Source organism: Schistocerca gregaria, chromosome 1 (genome assembly GCF_023897955.1).
Source record: "Schistocerca gregaria isolate iqSchGreg1 chromosome 1, iqSchGreg1.2, whole genome shotgun sequence".
NCBI classification, from domain to species: Eukaryota; Metazoa; Arthropoda; class Insecta; order Orthoptera; family Acrididae; genus Schistocerca; species Schistocerca gregaria.
In genome coordinates, this window is record NC_064920.1 from 1,090,982,012 (window position 1) to 1,091,004,931 (window position 22,920).

Sequence of the window (22,920 nt, forward strand, 5' to 3'; positions counted from 1 at the left end):
CGTTCCAATGTTACAGAAGTGCAGCCCTTCTGCAAATTTCTGCAGATTCCAAAGATGGGCCATCAACAAGTGTGAGCTTGTGAACCATTCATCGAAACATCATCCTTATGGGCTTTCGGAGCTGAAAGCCCACTCGTGTACCCATGATGACTGCACAAAGCTTTACGCCTGCGTTGATGACTTGAAACATGTTGCCTGGTTAGATGAGCCTAGTTTCAAACAGATGGACATGTATGGGTATGGAGAGAAGCTCATGAATCCATGAACCCTCCGTGTCAGCAGGGGACTGTTCAAGCTGGCGGAGGCTCTGTAATAGTGTGGGGTGTGTGCAGTTGGAGTGATATGGAACCCCTGATAGGTTTAGATATGACTCTCACAGGTGACGCATATATAAGAATACCTTGTGATGACCTGCTTCCATTAATGTCCATTTTGCATTCCGGCGGACTTGGGCAGTTCCAGCAGGATGATGTAACACCCCACACACCCAGAATTGCTACAGAGTGGCTACAGGAACACTGCCACTGGCCACCAAATTCCCCAGACACGAACATTATTGAGCATATCTGGGATGCCTTGCAACATGCTGTTCCGAAGAGATCTTAACCCTTATCGCCATCATCGTCATAATTATGAATTTAATAATTAGGTACATTTCCTTTGTAAGGGCTCAACGATGTAGTCACTGAGACGTGTGTGTGTGTGTGTGTGTGTGTGTGTGTGTGTGTGTGCAATACCATGGAAAAGTTTCAAGTTTACGCTCAGGTGTTAAAACCTTTGTGATGTACTGGTTACTCCAGTAAAGGCTGAACACAGTAATGGGTTTAAGAGTGACAGTTCTTCTGGAAAATGTGGGATTCTTAGGGAATTACATTTTACGAGAAGCAGTCTAGAAACTTTCACAAATTAACCAAGGGAATTGTTCGTTTTTACCCAGTGTTGAAAATGTATTTTATTGAGTTTATAAATCACAAATTTTAAAATCCTTAGCATCTTGAAGTGTGTTAATTACATGAAAATCAGTCTACATAAATTATTGATGTTTTAAAAGCTGTGGTTAAGCTACTACGTATTGGCTGGAATATAGGTCAGTGAAGAGGAGAGAAAAATTATTGTGATCTATTGTTCACTCCCTATTCACCATTAATTTATCAGAAACTTCTTGACACCATCTTCCACTCTACACACCTGTAATTCTCTGGAATTTTTTTAATTTTTTATATATATATATATATTATTATTATTAATTTTTGTCCGAGTTTGAGTAGCCACGCTGGGTTTACATTTTGTCTGGTGGGACTCAACAGAGTGGATGGATGAGGAATTTGATGTAAAGTTGGTGAAGCAAAGTGTCCGCTTTGTACAAGACCCACCGGACACTTGATCAAAGTCCCAGTAGACCATGACGTTGACAGCTACCTACTGCCAATGCAGTGGTTTAAATACCATGTCTTCCCGCTGTTTGAACAATCAAATTTGTGGAGACTGGTTAGTCTCTTTATGAATACTCACCATATGAGCCTCCATCTTTCTGAGGTTGCCAGGCATACAGCTCAGCTACACCTTTGGCTTTGAAACTATTGGACCCAGTACACCATCTGTAAAATATCTATTAGCAACCATCCGGAGCAAACTTAAGTGGAATGATTACATAAACCAAGTTTCAGGAAAAGCAGATGCTGGCCTGAGATTTGTAGAAAGAATCTGTAGGAAATGATAGTGATCCACAAAAGAAGTAGCTTACAGAGCAGTTAGAAAGCAATAGAGGACCTAACAAAGAGTAGTGCGTTTCGTGACATGGTCACTCAGCTGGTGTGAGAGTGTTAAAGATATGCCCAACAAACTCCAGTGCCAGACTATACAAAGAGGTGTTGAACATCACAGAGTGGTTTAATATCGAAATTCTTAGAGAATATAGTCCGGGAAGAATAAGACAACACATATGTCTCACAAAAGGAGAAAATTCAAGAATTTATAGCTAGTCCAGTACAGAGGTTTACCAACAATCATTCTTCACACAGGCCATTCGTGAATGGAATGGGGAAGGAGGGATCAGATAGGGGTACCAGAAGTACTGCCTATTCAATCCTGATGGTTCCAACTCTTGCTCATCTACACAATCACTATACAACAATTTCCTAATCGTCAGACTCACCAAATTCTGTTTTCATGCTACTTGTTCCTGACACCCTCGAGCAGGTTTGCCAGTTGGACTGTGCCTCAAGACCCTTGCTGGAACTTCTGCCTACTCTTTGTAGAACATGCTCCCTGTATATTTGCACGAATTACTCCTTGGCTTGTACACAGGCCACAAGTTAGGACCGATCTATTTCCAGGACCTAAAGTTTGTCATTCCATGACATTTCAGCAACTTCTATTATATCTTCAGAAGTATTAGAGTGCTTCTATCCACTACACTGCCAGCTCTAGAACTATGGCTAGGACAGGACATTATTTTATGCCCCCTGTGGGTCAGGAACAACATTCAGGGCCACAAACATGTAGTTTTTCCACAGGAGAGCTGTTAGCCATTACCAGAGCCATGTGATAGACTTGCCTCAGCCCCTTTTTATTTTTTAGTGACTTAGTGAGTATTCTCCTGGCTACTGATTGATATCTGCTGCACATGACGGCCTCCCTCACCTTGGTCATACTACCTGGCCTCCCTCACCTTGGTCATACTACCTCTGCACTATTTCTGTGGGTGACAAGTTGTGGGTGCCCCAGGGAATGAAGTGGCAGACTTGTTGACTAGAGAAGCAATTACTTGCTCAGCATTCACTTCGATGACTGTAGGTGTGGATTTGGTGGTGCATGGTTCATATAAGATCTATACTTGGGATTTGTTTGTGCGACTTCTTCTCACACTGAGGTGGTACACTGTCTGCTGAGCTAGTGTCCTCTGTAATTAACTCCTCACAATTGAGGAGACTAGAGTGTGTTTAAAATTAGTTGCGACTTTTGAGAGTACTGCAAAGGGCGAGTAGGAGAAGCATAATTGCCAGTGTGTGCCAAATGCATCACCAGCTGACAATAAAGCCATGCCTTCCGTACATTTCAAATGTTACCGTACATTGCAAATGTTACCAAACATTGCAAATGTTAGCGGCCACGAGGCAAACCTTCTTTGGTGATAAAGAAACAACAGTAATGAACAGAGAAGTTAAATCAATGAATCTTTTATACATTCTCAAGAGTCTAGTGTAGTGGAGTGACCCCAAAGGAAGCACTGTCACTGTCCTCTTCCTCAGAACTGGTACTGGTGCCAACTGAAATTACTGTCTCTTCAATCTCTTTTTTCCAGCAGTCCTTCATGAACCAGGCCTCCTAACTCAAGACCAATCCTGTGGGACAACACTTGCAACGGCTTCTTTTGCCAGCATTTCAGCCTCACTGAACATAAGCTTTTTTTGCCCCCCCCCCCCCCACCACACACACACACACACACACACACACACACACACACACACACACACACACACACACACACACACTGCCTTTCATCTTCACCCATGGGTTCTCAATAGGATTTAAATGAGTAAGGTGTGGAGGAAGTCTGATTACATTATGTTCTTTATCGGTAACCAGTTCGTCAATCTGGTAGTGTGGAGTTTCTGGCTTGTAAAGTGCTAAAAGTTTGATTGAATATGCCTTATTCATGCCAGGTTCAACTTTACCCAATGGAACATACCTTTGCACTCAGAGCAAAATATCTGCATTCCTCTACTGTATTGTCAGAGCTTTATCTATCACAAGAGAGTGTTATGACGCATTGTCAATTACTATTGTCGTATTTGGAGGAATATTCTGTAGCAGAACATCAGAAAACCACTTTGTGAAAACGATAGTCGCCTTGCTTCGCAGAACGTAACAGCAATAAACAGTTTGAAATGAAACCACGAGCACAGAGCCAGCGTGGAGGACAATTGCCCTGCCACCCTTGCCTATCGGTGCTTTCGTCTTTCATTGTGCTGTGCAATCTGTCCACCCCTATGTCAGCTTGTGATGTGCATTAACCCACGTCGTTCTGGAACCCACATCTCGTTCAACTACACAATATCTTCGAACGAAATGCTCCTTACTGCATGCAGGTATTGGCCTCACCATGCAACTACGCCACTTCTCTCAATGATAAATATCAGAGATGAAAACTTTTCGTGCTGGAAACCAAGCTCGTGTAAACAGTTTCAAAGTGAAGGACCTACTCCCCTTGAACGTCTCTGCTTCTTTGGAGGCGTACATGTCTCGAATTACATCCTGCTGGAATGCGTCAATCTTAGTTACAAATATGTCATACCATATTTTCGTGCCTGGAGTTTATAATAAAGAATGAGCTGGTGTTGCTTCTTCAATCACACCTTGCTTTCTTTCCTCCTCCTATCCAATTCTCAGCACTGTAGATCGCTGGATGTTCGATGCAGAAGCTGTTCTGTCCATCCCTCTCATAACATCTGAAATGTGCTGCTGTATTGCACTCCAGAATAACTGTGCGTAGAGCACACAAATTTGCGACCTCGGCCACGGATTGGAATTCCCTTTCCACAGCTCATTATCTTCACAGCTGGCGAACGTGTTGTCGGATGACCTCTTTTATTGCTAATCTTATGTTCAGACATGTTGCACTGCTATTATCAACGCAACACCGACACAAAAACACTCATTCACAACACCTGAGCACTGCAGAACACTTCAGCGACAAAAAATAACACTTCACAAAGAGAGCTGGCACGGCAACAGGGTCGGTTTACCAACCAAACTGCTGGCAGCATTGTAAGGGAAAGCGCTGCTCACTGTTGGTGTTACTTGGCAACAGCGTCATGTCCCATCCGGTGAGTCAAATGTCAAAAGTCGCAACTAATTTTAAATGAGCTATAATGGCTGCGTGGTGGTCCTCATACCATTCCTCTCTCGCAAGAATCCCACTGCCCCTTGTCATGGCCTCATTGATCATACCATGTCAACTCATAATCTTATGTAATGAGTCACCTACCATATTGTGGCTGCGAAGCCTTGAAGACTGGCTGAAATTTTGGCCGGTTGCTTGCCTTCTCTTCCACGGCAAGTGTTGTCTTCCAGATTTTTTGCTTATGCTGTTGGGGGACAATGCACAGTCAGTTCACTGGTTCATTGTTTCCTCCAAGAAAGTTATTTTTATTGTGAAATCTGGGCAGGGGCAGAATGGTGGGGTTGCGGTTGGATTTATGGTGTCAGGCCTGTCCACCACTCCTGTACTCTTCCTCTTTTTTTTTTTTCCGATAGGTGCCATCAACTGTTGTGTTCCTGCTATGTCCTGGTTTTCTTTTTTAGAAGTGCCCCTTCACACAGTACTTTGAAGGGGACAAGATATTCAAGATCTTTAATCCTTCACACAAAGTGATGACAGAGATTATGTGAACATATTTTTATGCTTCCTCTGAGAATCGGTGCTATTCCCACCTGTATTATCGAATCTACTAGTGCTACTAGCGTTCATTACATTTTTAACCTTTTCACTTTTACTGTTACAGACCTCCTGGTTAGAATAAATTATTTATGCCATTACTGTCTCAGCTTCGCATTGGGTTGGGGGGGGGGGGGGGGGATGGCAGATGCGATGAAGTTTCTCTTGCTGCAGATAGGCACCTTGGGGGGGGGGGGGGGGGTTGCGCTGTAACCTTCAGATTGGCCCTACCCCTATACTTTCTCTTCAAATTCTTTCATGTGGTAAGCATCAATATTTTGTGTCCTACATACTACCACAATTTCATCAAATTTCTGGCTAAGTCACTTAACTCCAGGTGGACTGCCCCATTAATGAAGACTGATGACCTCACTGCCTCCACCTGCTGAACCAACCAATATCAACAACCCAAAACATAATTCTATTCATGACTGCAAAGTACGCAGTTTGGATGAAACACAATGTTGTTTAACATGTATCAACGTGATAGAAACAAAGCTTTGTACTAAGTACTGTATGCCTCAAATTCCCAAAGTTTCGCCTTTTCTTTTGTACACCTTCTGTCTTTGCTGTTAAAGACTGAAATTCAGTCATCATTCTTTCTTTGCTTGTTGGTGTCATCCCTGTGTTTATGTTCACTTTTACATCTTAATTTGACTGAAGATATGCTGTGGGTTATTCTGTACTTTGCAGATCCATGTGGATTGATTTTGTATGTGTGCAGGTGATGATTTGTGTTGAAGTACCCATTAATAGACATGCAGTGTATCTTGTACATAAACCTTGTAAAGTTCTCTGCAATGAAATGCACAAAGCTGCCTCAGTAACCGTAGCTAGCAATGAAATAAGTATGCTGTGATAAAAATCATTGTTGACACTATTATTGGAGGTGTAACTTTCATTTTCCACTCTTCGAATTAAAAAAATGATTCATAAACAGCTCAATGCAGGTATTTTTGGCAGTTATTATGAGACATTCTTAATTTATGAACATAGGCTTTGATAGCCGGAGACAGTGTCAATTCTTCTGTGTACGTGAGGATGTCATGCTGTGATAAAATGATCATTAGTTTGGCTTCTTTAGGGTGATTTAATTCTTAATTTATTTCATTTGTGCATAATTGAAAATAAGTTATTGTTTGGTCGAACAGTTGAATATTTCATGTTTATAGGTGTCAGCATAGTCTAGAAGATAATTTCTTCAATTCAGCTTTGATTACAGTTCTGATATCTCAGAAGTGTGATAAGCTAACACACAGTTTGCCACCTGTCCTGCTACAGGTTCACAATGCTAGTTGAATGAACTGTGAAACTAGGTAATGAGAGAGAAATGAACCACTGTCAAAATAGAAGAGACTGCTGTGTTTAAACATGATAATGTATTTGATACTGCTGTAAAAGACTGGTGGTGTCTTTGAGTTGTTAACTGCTGTATTATCATCAGTGGAATTTGTAGTTTTCTCTTACAATATTTGATGTTCTAAATCAATTCCTCTTTTTGTAGTTATGTATAATTACAAAATATCATATCATTGTACATTTCCAAGTTCTTATCATGTGTTAGTGTATGTTATTTTGTACTGTTATTGGAATCATTCAATTATTTTGCTGTGTGAGAAAACTTATTGTGATGTCATAGGATGTTCAGTGATTTAAAACATCTTCAGGTCATGGGTAAGTCACATTCGCCACTGAATCCATTCTGAGAGGTGCTAGTGCCGCTGCATCACGGGATGGCAGTTAGGGAATTTGAGGCAAGTAAAAGTTGAAACAATGTGTTGATCTGTGTACCCAGATGGCATAATTGGTAGGGATCTTTGTACAAAAAGCACCTGTGTGGTTTTGCATCCCTGTCCACCTCATTCTAACGTGTCACAAGCAGTTGTGTGTCTGTGTATGTCCTGCCAGAAGAAAACTAATTGTATCACTCTCATTAACTGACATGAAAATAAAATAATAGACATTGAAACTGCTTAGTGAAGCAGTTTATACGATTGAGTGGAAGTGTGTCCTTTTTACACATGTCACGCCTGAGCATAATGATAAAAGTTCAGCTGTTATAAGTAGGCAGTATATGGTAGGATTGAACCTTCGCGTTTCACTTGGAAGGATGAATAAGGAAATAGGGTTGGTTCCACATAAAAGTTTTACTATACACCATTTGTAAAGTAGAATGTGCCTTAAAGCATAAGCACCAAGTGACTTCACTATTAGAGGGTGTACACGACCCGGGAGATTTGGGAAAAACCCTGGAATTTTTTCATCCAGGAGAAACCCGGGAATTGTTTAGAATTATGGGATTTTTTTTTTTTTTTTCATTGTTTCAGTTTTCATTTAAATTCTTGTGATTTTGACTGGTAAGAACCAATACTCTAAAAAGGATACTACTGTATCCCGCTATTGCTGCAGTATTATTCTGCAACAAAACATGAATTGGGGGGGGGGGGGGGGCACAAAAATGCAAGTTAAGTTGCAAAGGAAATGCGCCATATACAACAAATAAAACAACAAAACACAGTGCTCATACAAGCGTCTGCCAACAGCAAAGTGTGTCAATGGCTTTAGGAAGACTATGCAATGCTTCATAACAACAAATTGCCGCCGATGAGTGTGACGTGGCAACTGTTTAAATTAGATTCGTTTGAGCAGTTGCGGGCGGGCACTTGCGCAGTTGAGTCTCATATGAGTAGTACCTTCTTTCACTTCTGGTTACGGAAGTATGGATGGGCGCCACTACTTAATTTTGCACTGGTTCGGAAATATAGTAAATCTGGCACTGATGCCCAGAGCAGTCTGAGTTGTGGTGGGGAGATGGGTCGCCTCCACGTGACCAGTGTTTACGTTCAGTGATTTTGTTGTTTCCTCTTCGCCTATTGTTCTCACGTTAAATGGTGACAAACTGATTTTTGCGGCCGAGAGTTATCAAAAGAATTAAAATACGTTCGCATAATTACGGAAGGCTAAAATATGTAATTAGTTTTAGATTTTATTTCCACCTTCATGACAGTCAAGTATTAATCGCCTTGCAGAACAATGAAGTTATTTTTGTCCACTTGCTAAAGAGATTTCGCTTTCATTAATCTTTTCTGCTTTATTTGAAACGAAGTGTGTTAAATTTCACACTATTGCCTAGTTTCAACTGTTCGCTGCATTTGAAGTGCACTTATGTCATACCATAATAAAGAACCAAACATGATATAATACAGTACTGGTAGTCCAAGAAAATTTACACACGAATCTGGACATACGAAGTGCATTTTAAGCTGAATTATACATTTTAGTATGGTTCACGAAATTCCGATGCTCTTGAAGTTTTGTCTTGTTTCTTTTATGACGCAATGTAAGATCTTTTAATGATTTATACGTACGAACATATGGGCTTCCTGCATTATTGTAGCTGCGCAAGCGCGGTAACACCTATTATCTGGCGCTCTCTTCCAACTGCTGAAACGAACGTATTTCTAACAGGTCACAGGAAAATATTGCGAATTGTGGTTTGAAAAGCACTACATTTCAAAACAAATTTCCTTTTACGGAAGATGAACTATGTGCAAGAATGTAAGATGAATTTCTTAAATCACAAAGTGTTTGGCTCTCATTTAAAAATAAACTCTTTGAGGACAACCATTTAGAAGAATTTCGAGCCCAGAAGATCAGACATTTACGTCATTATTAAAAATTTTACTGGCACTTTTGTGTGATGTATCTTGAAGTGTAACACGCCCGAAGAAGATCAACATTATATGTGGAAGCTTAGCTTCTCTTCCAGCTTATTAATCGTCGCCACCAATATTATATGTGAATGCTATGTATATTAATTTAAACCATTAACTTTTCTTATTTGTGTGTTCGTGCGACTGAAGAGTGATTTTGCTATTGGGTGATTACATCACGTGTCCTGTTATCAGGTGGCGAGGTCACGTGACATGAGTTAAGACTGCCTTTTATAAAGCGCATTGCGAATTAGATTTCAGTGCTTCGGAAAGTGGCATGCGGTGTAGGGTGGAATTCAAATTTATACCTTCGTAATAAGGAAATATGCAGTGTACATGTTGCTGCACATAAAAAGCCTTACAAGAAAACGTTTTTTCCCCCTTGAGTTTCGTTTTCTAAAGTGCCGGGAAATTCTACGTCGGTATATAAAACCATAAACATTCAAAGAACTGATGAGTTTTACAGTTCCGAGGAAGAGTATACTGTCACTTAACAGGATTTTTTTTCCTTGTCCACTTATAAATCCTGTATTACAATCAGTTAAAACTGCACAATGCCAGAGAAGGAAAGTTGCTACTCACCATATAGCGGAGATGCTGAGTCGCAATACGCACAACAAAAAGATTCACACAATTGTAGCTTTTGGCCATTAAGGCCTTTGTCAGCAGTAGACACACACACACGCACGCACAAACGCAAATGCAAACGCAAACGCGAATGCAACTTGCACACACGTCTGCAGTCTCAGAGAGCTGAAACCACACTGCCACACTTCTTGTTGTGCCTGTCGCAACTTGGCATCTTCGCTATATGTTGAGTAGTAACTTTCCATTGTTTTAAATAAAAGTTGAACTTTTTATACGAAGGACTGTTAGCTTATTTTATGTTGCAATCCCCTTTATGTAAGAATCTTGTTTATAGTGTTACATATGTTCAGCCATGTTGCAGTTTCACTAGTAAGCAAACAACTTCCTTTGCTGTTACGTGAATTCACATTTGTACTTTGGGATTACTGATAAACTGATATTCTGTGTTCCAGAGAGTGCCCTAACTGGAGAGCTAAAAATATGTCGCATTGATAAGCACTCCAGCAGTTGTTTAGGAGGAGACGAAGTGTTTATTCTTGTTGAAAAAGTTGGAAAAAGTGAGTCATGCTAACCATTTTAATGATTTACAAATATTTAATGTTATACTTTGAATGTAGACATAAATTTGATTGGCATTATCCATTTGTTTCCACAGAAAACATTAAAATAAAGTTCTTTGAACTTGATGAAGAAGATAATGAAATTTGGTGTGACTTTGGAAAGTTCTCAGAATTGGATGTGCATCACCAGTATGCAATAGTGTTTCGTACCCCACCATATAGGGATACAGAAATTACGGATAATGTTAATGTGTATTTGCAATTGTATCGTCCGACAGATGGAGACTGTAGTGAACCAATACAGTTCTCGTACAAGCCATCAGACAGAGTAGGTGAGTTTTGTAGCATAGGGGAAAAAATTAATTGGCCACCTTCGTGAGAGAACTCTTGTAATAAAGTTTCAGCTGAAGCTCTCAAGTGTATCCTATTATTATTATTATTATTATTATTATTATTATTATGTTTAGAACAAAATACTTACACACAGATAATGAGTGAATGATTTGTTATGTGGGCACTAGTACATTATTTATGATCCAGTTGCATGGAAAAGTTACCATAAATTATTGCAGCTCTCATAAAAGAAAAGTTGCTTTTATGGGGCAAATCAACTGTTTTTAATTTCTTCTGCCCACCCATCCTGCTCTCTCTCTCTCTCTCTCTCTCTCTCTCTCTCTCTCTCTCTCTCTCTCTCTCTGTGTGTGTGTGTGTGTGTGTGTGTGTGTGTGTGTGTGTGTGTGTGTCCAAAGCACACAGACCCAACACGTGTGTGTGTGTGTGTGTGTGTGTGTGTGTGTGTGTGTGTGTGTGTGTGTGGTTTTCAAAACACACAGACCCAACACAGTTACACTGTTACAGCACTGTAGCACTCCCCTTTCGGTGGTGGTGGCAGTGCTTTATTGTTACTTTATTCCATCCTACATAATATTTAGAAAAGTTTTACTGTTTCTTTTCTGCTTCAAGGCAGATAAAAGCTGTGCATGTGCACATATGCAGTTGTAGGTGCTCATAGAAGAGAAAGTGGGGTTTTACGTTTGTTTCGCTTTACTTAAATAAACAGTGAGCTAATAAGTAACTAACATGTTGGTAAGCATTTCTTTATGTCAGGTGGATGTAAGTCATCAATAGTGATGGATTTACATGGAATTGAACTTAATTGCCAATCAAAATTTGAGTCTCTTAATTGATTTTTACTGACCAGTGACAAGTCTTCGTATATTCTTTCTCTGTGCTTTTACCGCACTCCAAAATTGCCTATTTCTAAATGAAGATCTGTGATATCTCTCATAACTTTTTTTATTTTCTTTAGGCAGGAAACGACAGAGGATGTCAGTAAATGACTCCTACAACAGACATATTTCACAGGAGAATGAACTGACTCGGAATTTGTTGAACATGGACGTATCAGGCAACAATCCATCTTTTAGTGGTATAGCAACCACGTCAACTAGCCTGGATGCGTATTTGTGTGACCCTCGCACCAATTCAGCCGAATTTCAAGAGTTCTTCGGTAGACTGTCAGGAAGTGATATTTGGGAAGGTGAGTTACATTTATTGGTATATCGCGTGTTGTAATAGAAAAAAATCATTTATTCATTTTTTTGTGAGGGAGGTATATTTAGTAATCTGTTTATTACTGAAATATTTGCAATGTTTACAGATTATCTCGGTGCGTTGCCCCAAGGACAGCAGAATCCGACAGTCAGGCAGGCCTACGGGGGAGACCTTGTTACGGATTCTGCAAGTAACAGGACCCAGCAGTCCACTGGTAAGAAATTCTGTATTCATATATTTCTTGTGTAAAGTTCTTGGCTTTGGTACATTATTAATTTTATGAAGAGAAATCAGAATACCATAATCCAGAATGTTTCAAAATGAACATACCGGTTTTAAGGCGTTGTAGCATTTATTACATTCAACTTACAATTGTAAATAATACACCAAATGAAAGAGCAACTCAGTTTTTTTTTATATATCTGTGTGCAATGGGAAGAGTATGGAATGACGAAGAGTGACTGAAAAACGTGTTGAACGAGTGCGAGTCTTTCACGCTTCGTCCGTTAGCCCCAAGAAATATACCCACGGAAAGTTCATGGGCCTTTCTATTTCAGTGAATCAATCGTAACTCACGTTTATTATCTTGATGTGCTACAGCTATGGCCCGTGCCTCAATGGGAAGAAGCTGAACCACACATCTTTATTTGGGAGCAAGATGGTGCGCCGCCTTGCGACTGGTTAAGCGACATTGTATCCGAGCAGTGGATTCGGCGCAACGGGCTGGTTGACACTGCATTTTATGTACGACCTCCACGTTCACATACAATCTTATGCGATCATGTGTGTGTGCTCCTCTGATACTAGCTGATCTATCGGACTTTAGAGACAGTGTTATTGCAACAGTTGCTCCTGACACATTGATTAAGGTTTTGGAGCAACTTGCCTATCGACTCGATGTGTGATCGGTGTTCACACTGAATAATTGTAAGAAAAACTGTTTGTGTTTCTCTTTCATTTGGTGTATTATTTATAATTGTAGGTGAATGTAGTATGTGCTGCAAAGCCTTAAAACACGTATATTCATTTTGAAACACACTGTGTATGAGGAGTTGGGGAAAGAGGTGGCATTGCTTTCTGAAAAGCTAAAGGGCAGTTTGTGTATTAAATCAAGGATGACTGCCCAGGAAGGGAAATGTGTATGTTTCCAAAATATCTAAGGACTGATTGTGTGTCAATACATAGACTGTATATTGATGGTGTAGTGTTTTCTAGTATGAATTGTGTTCTCTGAGATTGTATTAGTTATTTGATGTCAGTGTTGTGTGCATGTTACCTATATCTGTATCTGCATTAACATCAATACTCGACAATCCACTTTCCTCTTCTGTTCCACTAGCAAATAGAGTGACTTTCTATATGCCTCCGTGTGACCCCTAATTTTCATATCTTATCTTCGTGGTCCATATGCACATTGGATGTTGGAGGCAGTAGAATCATTCTGCAGTCAGCTTCAGATGCCGGTTCTCTTAAATTTTCTCAGTAGTGTTCCTTGAAAAGAATGTCGCCTTACCTCCAGGGATTCCCATTTCATATTCTGAAGCACAGATAACACTAGTGTGTAGTTCAAACTTACCAGTACCAAATGTAGCAGCCCGCAGCCCGCTTCTGAATTACTCCAGTGTCTTTCTTTTATGCAACCTGGTACAGATACTAAACACTCGAGCAGTATTCAAGAATAGGTCACACTAGCATCCTACATGCAGTCTTGTTTACAGATGAACCACATTTACCTAAAATTCTCCCAGTAAACGGAAGTTGATAATTTTCCTTCCCTACCACAGTCCTTACATGCTCGTTCCACTTCAAATCACAGCAGCGTTATGCCCAGATATTTAAATAACATGACTGTGTCAAGCAGGAAGCTACTAATACTGTATCTGAACACTGCTCAGTTATGGTGAATGTAACACAGTGGAAATTCACTGAGAATCCCGTTTTATACATATTTTTAGTTTCTATCTTCTTGCATTTGCTTTGTTTCTTGTGCTACGTGTTTTGATCACTTATGCTGCATTACTGTGCAATGATTGTCCTTAGTGCATCTACCTCTATATTTCCAGGAATGAATTTTCTTTAATTTATGTGATTATTGTGCTGTTGATATAGTTGTTTTAAGGCATTGTTGGGTTTGGGTGATTGTGCAGTGACTAGATGTTGATTTTTTTTTTTTATTTTTTTTTTTTTCAGGCAAAACACCTGTTAGTCCTTCAAAATTTTACCGTACAACAGACTCGGTAAATGTAAAGGACTGTCCAGTAAGTACTAAAAGTTATCACACATATAAAGATATACTCGTAGACAGGTGCATATAAAATAAACTGAAAGTCCTATAAATCATGCCTTTACTTCCTAGAGTAGCATAAATACAAGTGGCTAGTGACCCATTTTCCAACCAGTGCCCAGTTTCGTAGTACCTCAGAATTTTTTCATAAATGTCGCATGATCTCTACATACACTGTATCTTTTCAACTGTGTGTACCCATTGACACCTTTTTCCACCACTGTGAATGATTTTTTATGTGGAATACACAAAGTTATGCCATGGTTTCGAGAACACATTAAACGTAAGTCTCCTTACAATTGGCTGTATAACTCGGTCCAAAAGCAAGACGAAGCCCAAGTGCATGGTAACTCCAAAGTGCCGTACCTAGTAAAACACAGTTGTGTTTAAAAAACATTTATGTAATGGGCAAATTTATTTTGTGGACAGTAAGTGTTCCACTGGATATTACATGCAGTGTAAACATATTGCTTATCCTGTTGTCCCGTTACTTAAAGCAAAAGATTAATATACATATACGTTCCTTGCATTTTAAGAATACATGACTCAACTAATGATTTACATTGTGTTGAAAAAATTATATTTTCCCATGGCATTTGATAACACTGTTGTTGTTGTTGTCTTCAGTCCTGAGACTGGTTTGATGCAGCTCTCCATGCTACTCTATCCTGTGCAAGCTGCTTCATCTCCCAGTACCTACTGCAACCTACATCCTTCTGAATCTGCTTAGTGTACTCATCTCTCGGTCTCCCTCTACAATTTTTACCCTCCACGCTGCCCTCCAATGCTAAATTTGTGATCCCTTGATGCCTCAAAACATGTCCTACCAACCGATCCCTTCTTCTAGTCAAGTTGTGCCACAAACTTCTCTTCTCCCCAATCCTATTCAATACCTCCTCATTAGTTACGTGATCTATCCACCTTATCTTCAGTATTCTTCTGTAGCACCACATTTCGAAAGCTTCTATTCTCTTCTTGTCCAAACTAGTTATCGTCCATGTTTCACTTCCATACATGGCTACACTCCAAACAAATACTTTCAGAAACGACTTCCTGATACATAAATCTATATTCGATGTTAACAAATTTCTCTTCTTCAGAAACGCTTTCCTTGCCATTGCCAGTCTACATTTTATATCCTCTCTACTTCGACCATCATCAGTTATTTTACTTCCTAAATAGCAAAACTCCTTTACTACTTTAAGTGTCTCATTTCCTAATCTAATTCCCTCAGCATCACCCGATTTAATTTGACTACATTCCATTATCCTCGTTTTGCTTTTGTTAATGTTCATCTTATATCCTCCTTTCAAGACACTGTCCATTCCGTTCAACTGCTCTTCCAAGTCCTTTGCCGTCTCTGACAGAATTACAATGTCATCGGCGAACCTCAAAGTTTTTACTTCGTGTCCATGAATTTTAATACCTACTCCAAATTTTTCTTTTGTTTCCTTTACTGCTTGCTCAATATACAGATTGAATAACATCGGGGAGAGGCTACAACCCTGTCTCACTCCTTTCCCAACCACTGCTTCCCTTTCATGCCCCTCGACTCTTATTACTGCCATATGGTTTCTGTACAAATTATAAATAGCCTTTCGCTCCCTGTATTTTACCCCTGCCACCTTTAGAATTTGAAAAAGAGTATTCCAGTCAACATTGTCAAAAGCTTTCTCTAAGTCTACAAATGCTAGAAACGTAGGTTTGCCTTTTCTTAATCTTTCTTCTAAGTTAAGTCGTAAGGTCAGTATTGCCTCACGTGTTCCAACATTTCGACGGAATCCAAACTGATCCTCCCCGAGGTCTGCATCTACCAGTTTTTCCATTCGTCTGTAAAGAATTCGCGTTAGTATTTTGCAGCCGTGGCTTATTAAACTGATAGTTCGGTAATTTTCACATCTGTCAGCACCTGCTTTCTTTGGGATTGGAATTATTATATTCTTCTTGAAGTCTGAGGGTATTTCGCCTGTCTCATACATCTTGCTCACCAGCTGGTAGAGTTTTGTCAGGACTGGTTCTCCCAAGGCCGTCAGTAGTTCTAATGGAATGTTGTCTACTCCGGGGGCCTTGTTTCGACGCAGGTCTTTCAGTGCTCTGTCAAACTCTTCACGCAGTATCGTATCTCCCATTTCGTCTTCATCTACATCCTCTTCCATTTCCATAATATTGTCCTCAAGTACATCGCCCTTGTATAAACCTTCTATATACTCCTTCCACCTTTCTGCCTTCCCTTCTTTGCTTAGAACTGGGTTGCCATCTGAGCTCTTGATATTCATACACATGGTTCTCTTCTCTCCAAAGGTCTCTTTAATTTTCCTGTAGGCAGTATCTATCTTACCCCTAGTGAGATAAGCTTCTACATCCTTACATTTGTCCTCTAGCCATCCCTGTTTAGCCATTTTGCACTTCCTGTCGATCTCATTTTTGAGACGTTTGTATTCCTTTTTGCCTGCTTCATTTACTGCGTTTTTATATTTTCTCCTTTCATCAATTAAATTCAATATTTCTTCTGTTACCCAAGGATTTCTAGCAGCCCTCGTCTTTGTACCTACTTTATCCTCTGCTGCCTTCACTACTTCATCCCTCAGAGCTACCCATTCTTCTTCTACTGTATTTCTTTCCCCTATTCCTGTCAATTGTTCCCTTATGCTCTCCCTGAAACTCTGTACAACCTCTGGTTCTTTCAGTTTATCCAGGTCCCATCTCCTTAATTTCCTACATTTTTGCAGTTTCTTCAGTTTTAATCTACAGGTCATAACCAATAGATTGTGGTCAGAGTCCACATCTGCCCCTGGAAATGTCTTACAACTTAAAACCTGGTTCCTAAATCTCTGTCTTACCATTATATAATCTATCTGATACCTTTTAGTATCTCCAGGGTTCTTCCACGTATACAACCTTCTTTCATGATTCTTAAACCAAGTATTAGCTATGATTAAGTTGTGCTCTGTGCAAAATTCTACTAGGCGGCTTCCTCTTTCATTTCTTAGCCCCAATCCATATTCACCTACTATGTTTCCTTCTCTCCCTTTTCCTACACTCGAATTCCAGTCACCCATTACCATTAAATTTTCGTCTCCCTTCACTATCTGAATAATTTCTTTTATTTCATCGTACATTTCTTCAATTTCTTCATCATCTGCAGAGCTAGTTGGCATATAAACTTGTACTACTGTAGTAGGTGTGGGCTTCGTATCTATCTTGGCCACAATAATGCGTTCACTATGCTGTTTGTAGTAGCTTACCCGCATTCCTATTTTCCTATTCATTATTAAACCTACTCCTGCATTACCCCTATTTGATTTTGTGTTTATAACCCTGTAGTCACCTGACCAGAAGTCTTGTTCCTCCTGCCACCGAAATTCACTAATTCCCACTATATCTAACTTTAACCTATCCATTTCCCTTTTTAAATTTTCTAACCTACCTGCCCGATTAAGGGATCTGACATTCCACGCTCCGATCCGTAGAACGCCAGTTTTCTTTCTCCTGATAACGACATCCTCCTGAGTAGTCCCCGCCCGGAGATCCGAATGGGGGACTATTTTACCTCCGGAATATTTTACCCAAGAGGATGCCATCATCATTTAATCATACAGTAAAGCTGCATGTCCTCGGGAAAAATTACGGCTGTAGTTTCCCCTTGCTTTCAGCCGTTCGCAGTACCAGCACAGCAAGGCCGTTTTGGTTAATGTTGCAAGGCCAGATCAGTCAATCATCCAGACTGTTGCCCCTGCAACTACTGAAAAGGCTGCTGCCCCTCTTCAGGAACCACACGTTTGTCTGGCCTCTCAACAGATACCCCTCCGTTGTGGTTGCACCTACGGTACGGCCATCTGTATCGCTGAGGCACGCAAGCCTCCCCACCAACGGCAAGGTCCATGGTTCATGGGGGGGTTGATAACACTATGTTTCCGAAATATGCACTGAGATAAATGCATTGCAAGCCAGGAAAATTGGAAATTCTTAAATGATAAAATGCATCTTACGTAAGTTTTGCATCAACCATGCTGTGTAGATCTACTCATAAACAACTACGTTGCAAAATCAGTGCCTACTGTGACAAACATACGAAATCCTGAAAGCATTGACTTCCCGGCTGCAGACGTGACCCTCAGTCTGCTTGTTATGAAACCCACATCATTCTAGTGAGATATTTCAGCAATGTAGTTCATCAACTTGAGAACCAATTTGTCTTGAGTCACACCACCTTGGACAAAACTAAATGTAGTTACGTAGCGACTGCACACGAGGAGCAATGGGTACAGAAGTAGAAGACATCCTATCTTCACCCCACGCCACCGAAAAATACACACCTATCAAGTACATACTTGTCGCAGTCTGAAGTCGAACAATTTGATCGTTTGCTCTGCACTGAAGAACTCCGCAACTACAGACGACCGGAGCTACACCTTCATCTTAGCATTATTGTATGGGGACACAAGACACAGCTAATCTTCCATCACTACAGCCTGTGCCTCCAACTAAATGCCCAGTCGGCACTCATTCTGCGCGTTGCGTATGCTTCAGCCCGAATACTGTTCACTCTTTGGGAGGAAGCATGTGCTAAACGAGACATCCTGAACTTGTGTGTATTTGATGAATTGCAGTGGATGTGATGAGTATTACATAGGTTAGACAATATTTTAATTTGAAACACATTTCAAAGAGCATCCATATTCCGAGAATAAAAAGCCTTTGGTACACACATTCCTGAATATAAGCATTGCACAACAAACATAAAAGTGCGAGTTAAGTTAGAATGGGGTTTTTCAATGCTTTTGAGGGTCTACTTTAGTGATACGACATTTTAATGTTGGGTAAATCCAACCATGACCATCTCAGAAAAAAATTATGCTTCCTGGGTGAACTCCCCAGTGTTTAGTAGTCACAATTTTTTTTTTTAGTTTTATTGTTTATTATTTTGAAATGGCATCCATATTTGTTCCAGGCTGCATGTGTTTTTTCGTATTTGCAAGCATCTACATTTTTTACAATTATTCAGTAGTGGATTGTCCTAAGCCTTTCAGATAAAATGTATTTAGTTCAGCACACACTGGGCTATAAATTAGCATAATTATTACTTAGCTGAATGTATTTTTCGTAGTTCAAAGTTATCAGCCACAAATTAAAACTCATTTTTTGAACAGTAGTTTTCCAAAGAAAGATTAATTTCTCAGCTTTCTTTTCTGCTGTTACGCTATATGGTGTAGTTACTTTTTTATAGAGTATCAATGGTGAGCAGCGTACACTTATATAATACACTATTTTAAAAAATGGAGTTTTTTAATTTTTAATTTCACAGTTGATAGACCTTTATGATATCAAACTTCAGTATAAATTTCAACTTTGAGATTCAATTGGAAAAGATATTACAAACACAAGTCAAAAATACCTGTGATATCTGATAGGCTAATCAAATAATGTACACCAATTGCATAATGTAACACACCACATTACACCAGCTAATAATTATTTGTTGAAACAGAGCTGTGGCAATTGTTTCAGCAGGCTAACAATAGCATCTGCAAGCCTATACAAGTCTGATTGTTGTCTTTCTCCTTACACCAACAATTGTCTACTCACACTTATTTAGCTAGAAGTTCTTGAAGTGTACAGTTGAAAACTGGTGTCTCAGGGTTCTGTTGGTGTTATTATTAATGAAGCTTGTCATAAAAATGTGTATGGAGTGTATCCGAAAGACATTACTTTAATTGAATGTTACAGTGAAGAAGAAAAAGTGTTGTTTTACTTCAGAATCGGCCCAGAGGTCAAATCAACATGCAAGTGCCGTGAAATGAAATACTTAAAAAAAATTTTGTCACCTTTTTGGTCAGTCTTGCATGGATCCTTTTGAGAAACTTAAGAAACCTATTACAAAAGATCTGCGAGAAATAACATCTGATCATTATTCTAAAAATAAAAGCCCTTTTGCCAATATCATATCAGGAAAATTATTGTGTCCAACATGTTATTCTAAGATGTTTGTGATTCACAAGAGAGAGACTAGTGAAACCTCAGATACAGAATTGTGTGACTTACGAGCAACTTGTGAAATACTGGGTATATTGCCTGTGCTAGTAAAATTAGAAAACTAAGTCAAGATACAAGACCAAGTACCTTGAATACAAAAAGTGAGGAAGTAGCAGCTACAGTCAAAAAGAATTTGGAAGATTCATTTCAAAATACAATTTGTACTAAAACAGATGGAAGCTCTAAAACTTCACCAACTGAATATGATGGTTTGATACAAAAACTAAAAACTAAATGCATTACTTCAAAAAGAGAGGTTAAAATTAAGATTATCTATTTACTGCCAAATTCTTGGAGTTGAGCAAAAGTTAGTGATGAATTTAATGTGTCAGAACGTCTTCTTAAGTTATCATGGCAATTAGTAAAAGAACAGGGAATTTTACCAGCATTACAAAAGGAAAGTGCATCTAATTTGGTAGTGAAAACACACTCAAGTTATTAAGTATTATGATGATGACGACAATAACAGCCATTTGATATCCGCCAAAAAGACTTGTTTCTGTGAAAGAAAATGGTTCCCAGATTCAAAGACAAAAAAGTCTAATACTGAGTAATTTAAATGAATTATTCACTGAATTTAAAAAAGAAAATCTCTGCATTAAAATTGGAAGATCAAAGTTTTGCGAGTTGAGACCAAGATAGTGTATTGCTGCAGGGACGTCTGGCACCCATAATGTTTGTTTCATCAGAACGTAAAGTTGATGATAGATGGGGCCAATCTTAGAGTTGACCTTTTGGAAGTTATGGTATGCAATATTGACAGTTACAATTGTATGATCAGGGGAAAATGTGAAGATTGTCCAGGCAAATAAGGCTTACTTGACATGTCTGAAGAAGACAATTTGATGCCTGATAATATAATATAAAATACAAACAAAGGGTGACACAAGACAGAACTGAAATGGTGACAGTCTTAAAATCACGAGAAGAGTTTCTTGAAGAGTTGGTGGCTAACCTTGAAGATCTGAAAATGCATCATTTTACTGGAAAAGCTCAAAGTAAGTTTTTGAAAGACAAAAAGCAAACCTTGGCAGCTGATGAATGCTTAGTTCTTGCTGATTTTTCGGAAAATTATTTCTTTGTTGTTAAAGATGAAGTACAAGGGCACCACTGGGTAAACAAACAGGCCACAGTTCATCCATTTGTATTCTATAATAAAGAAGAAGATAAACTAATGAGCCACAGCTTTTGTGTCATTAGTGACTGCCTTGAACACAACACTACAGTAGGGCACATTTTTCAACTAAAATTAACAAACTAGTTAAACAGCACCACCCTTCCTTTTAAAGCTGATTTACTTTTTGGATGGGGCAGCAAGTTAGTATAAAAACAAAAACAAAAAATTATTAATATCCCCTTTCATGAAGAAGATTTTGGGTTTGATGTAGAATGGCACTTTTTCGCTTTATGCCATGGGTAGAATGCTTGTGATGGTGTTGGGTATACAACAAAGTGTGCCGTCACGAAAGCAAGTCTGCAGCGGACCGATGGCAATCAGCTAGCTGAAACTGAGTGCAATTTTTGTGTCACTGTCTTTTTCAGTTTGTGGAAACTAAACGAGGAACATGTTTGGCAACATCATCTCTGGTAGGCTGCTTGAATTCATGTGTGCAATGACCTGATTGGCTAACTTCAGTGTAAATTAAATTAGAAATGGTGCAATGTATCCAATTTTTTTCTTAACAATTATTTCTCAGCCATCCTAATATGCAACACCCTTACAAGCTTTCCAGACTGTTTCTGAGCTGATAATGAAACAATCTGGTGGTGGTTCCATCACAAATTCCTTGTGACATAATAACTTTGCAGTTTGTAAATTTACATAAAGATAATGCTTGCTTACCTTCAGGAGTTGAAATTTCAAGTACTGCTATTAGATGTATTTAAAAGTAGAGAAAACTATTACTTAGCATTCTGAATTGTTCATTCTTCCTTGAGGAGGAAAGAGGTCAGCTTTGTGAAAGAAGAGGGTTTTTTTGACCCTACATCGAGGGGGAGTAGACTCTTGTAAGGACAAGGGGAAAGCAAAAATCTCCTTCAGAATAATATAATTTCTTTTGTTTCTGTTTTTTGTTGTTCTGAATAATATTACTTACATGCATTAAGTGTTCAGCACTACCTAACAAATGAATTTAAATTTTTAGGACGAACCACTGCTTGCTCGACAAATAGTGGATGAAATGAAGCGAAATGCTTCATTGAGAAAGCCTGTATTTACAGAAAGAGTTCTTAAAATGTTCAGTCAGAAATCACATGGTGGCAATACGTAAGTACAGTAGGTTTTTGTTCCATAGTTTTTTTAAATCTGTAAATTGAAACATTGACTCTTAATTTGATTGCTGTTGATGAACTGAAATAAAATCTAAAGTCATCAGCAGAAAAGTAATGCCAATAGAAACAAAATAAACAGAGACCACAACCAGCCACAAATTATTTGAGAAACTGTTGCTTTACGGCCAGCTATGCCCCTCTTGGGATGGCTGCATTTATATTTATTACATAGTCTGTATCTTAAGAAACAGTTTTATTGTGCTGTGTGACAACATTTCCAATACATTATGTAAGAAATATCCCGTATAATTTGTCTTCTGACTAATTGTTAGTGTTGGGTCACACACATTGTGAACACAAGCTAGGATAGCTGGAAGACTAGAAATCATCCCATGCATTGCCTTCAGATATTTAGGGAAGAAATAGTAATAGCTGGGGAAGGACATGAACTGTGTTCTCCCGTAGGGGAGTCCAGTG

General features: G+C 39.1%; 1 protein-coding gene across 2 annotated transcripts in view; it reads left to right on the top strand.

The window, feature by feature from the left end:
- Nucleotides 1–22,920, top strand: part of LOC126282030 (nuclear factor NF-kappa-B p110 subunit) — an 87,951-nt gene that overhangs the window by 31,407 nt on the left and 33,624 nt on the right. For both annotated transcript variants that reach the window (XM_049981450.1, XM_049981441.1), the window contains exons 7-12: nucleotides 10,194–10,298; nucleotides 10,397–10,633; nucleotides 11,611–11,841; nucleotides 11,962–12,069; nucleotides 14,046–14,113; nucleotides 22,317–22,438. In XM_049981450.1, the coding sequence (XP_049837407.1) occupies nucleotides 10,194–10,298; nucleotides 10,397–10,633; nucleotides 11,611–11,841; nucleotides 11,962–12,069; nucleotides 14,046–14,113; nucleotides 22,317–22,438 (871 nt within the window). The remainder of the gene's footprint in view (nucleotides 1–10,193; nucleotides 10,299–10,396; nucleotides 10,634–11,610; nucleotides 11,842–11,961; nucleotides 12,070–14,045; nucleotides 14,114–22,316; nucleotides 22,439–22,920) is intronic.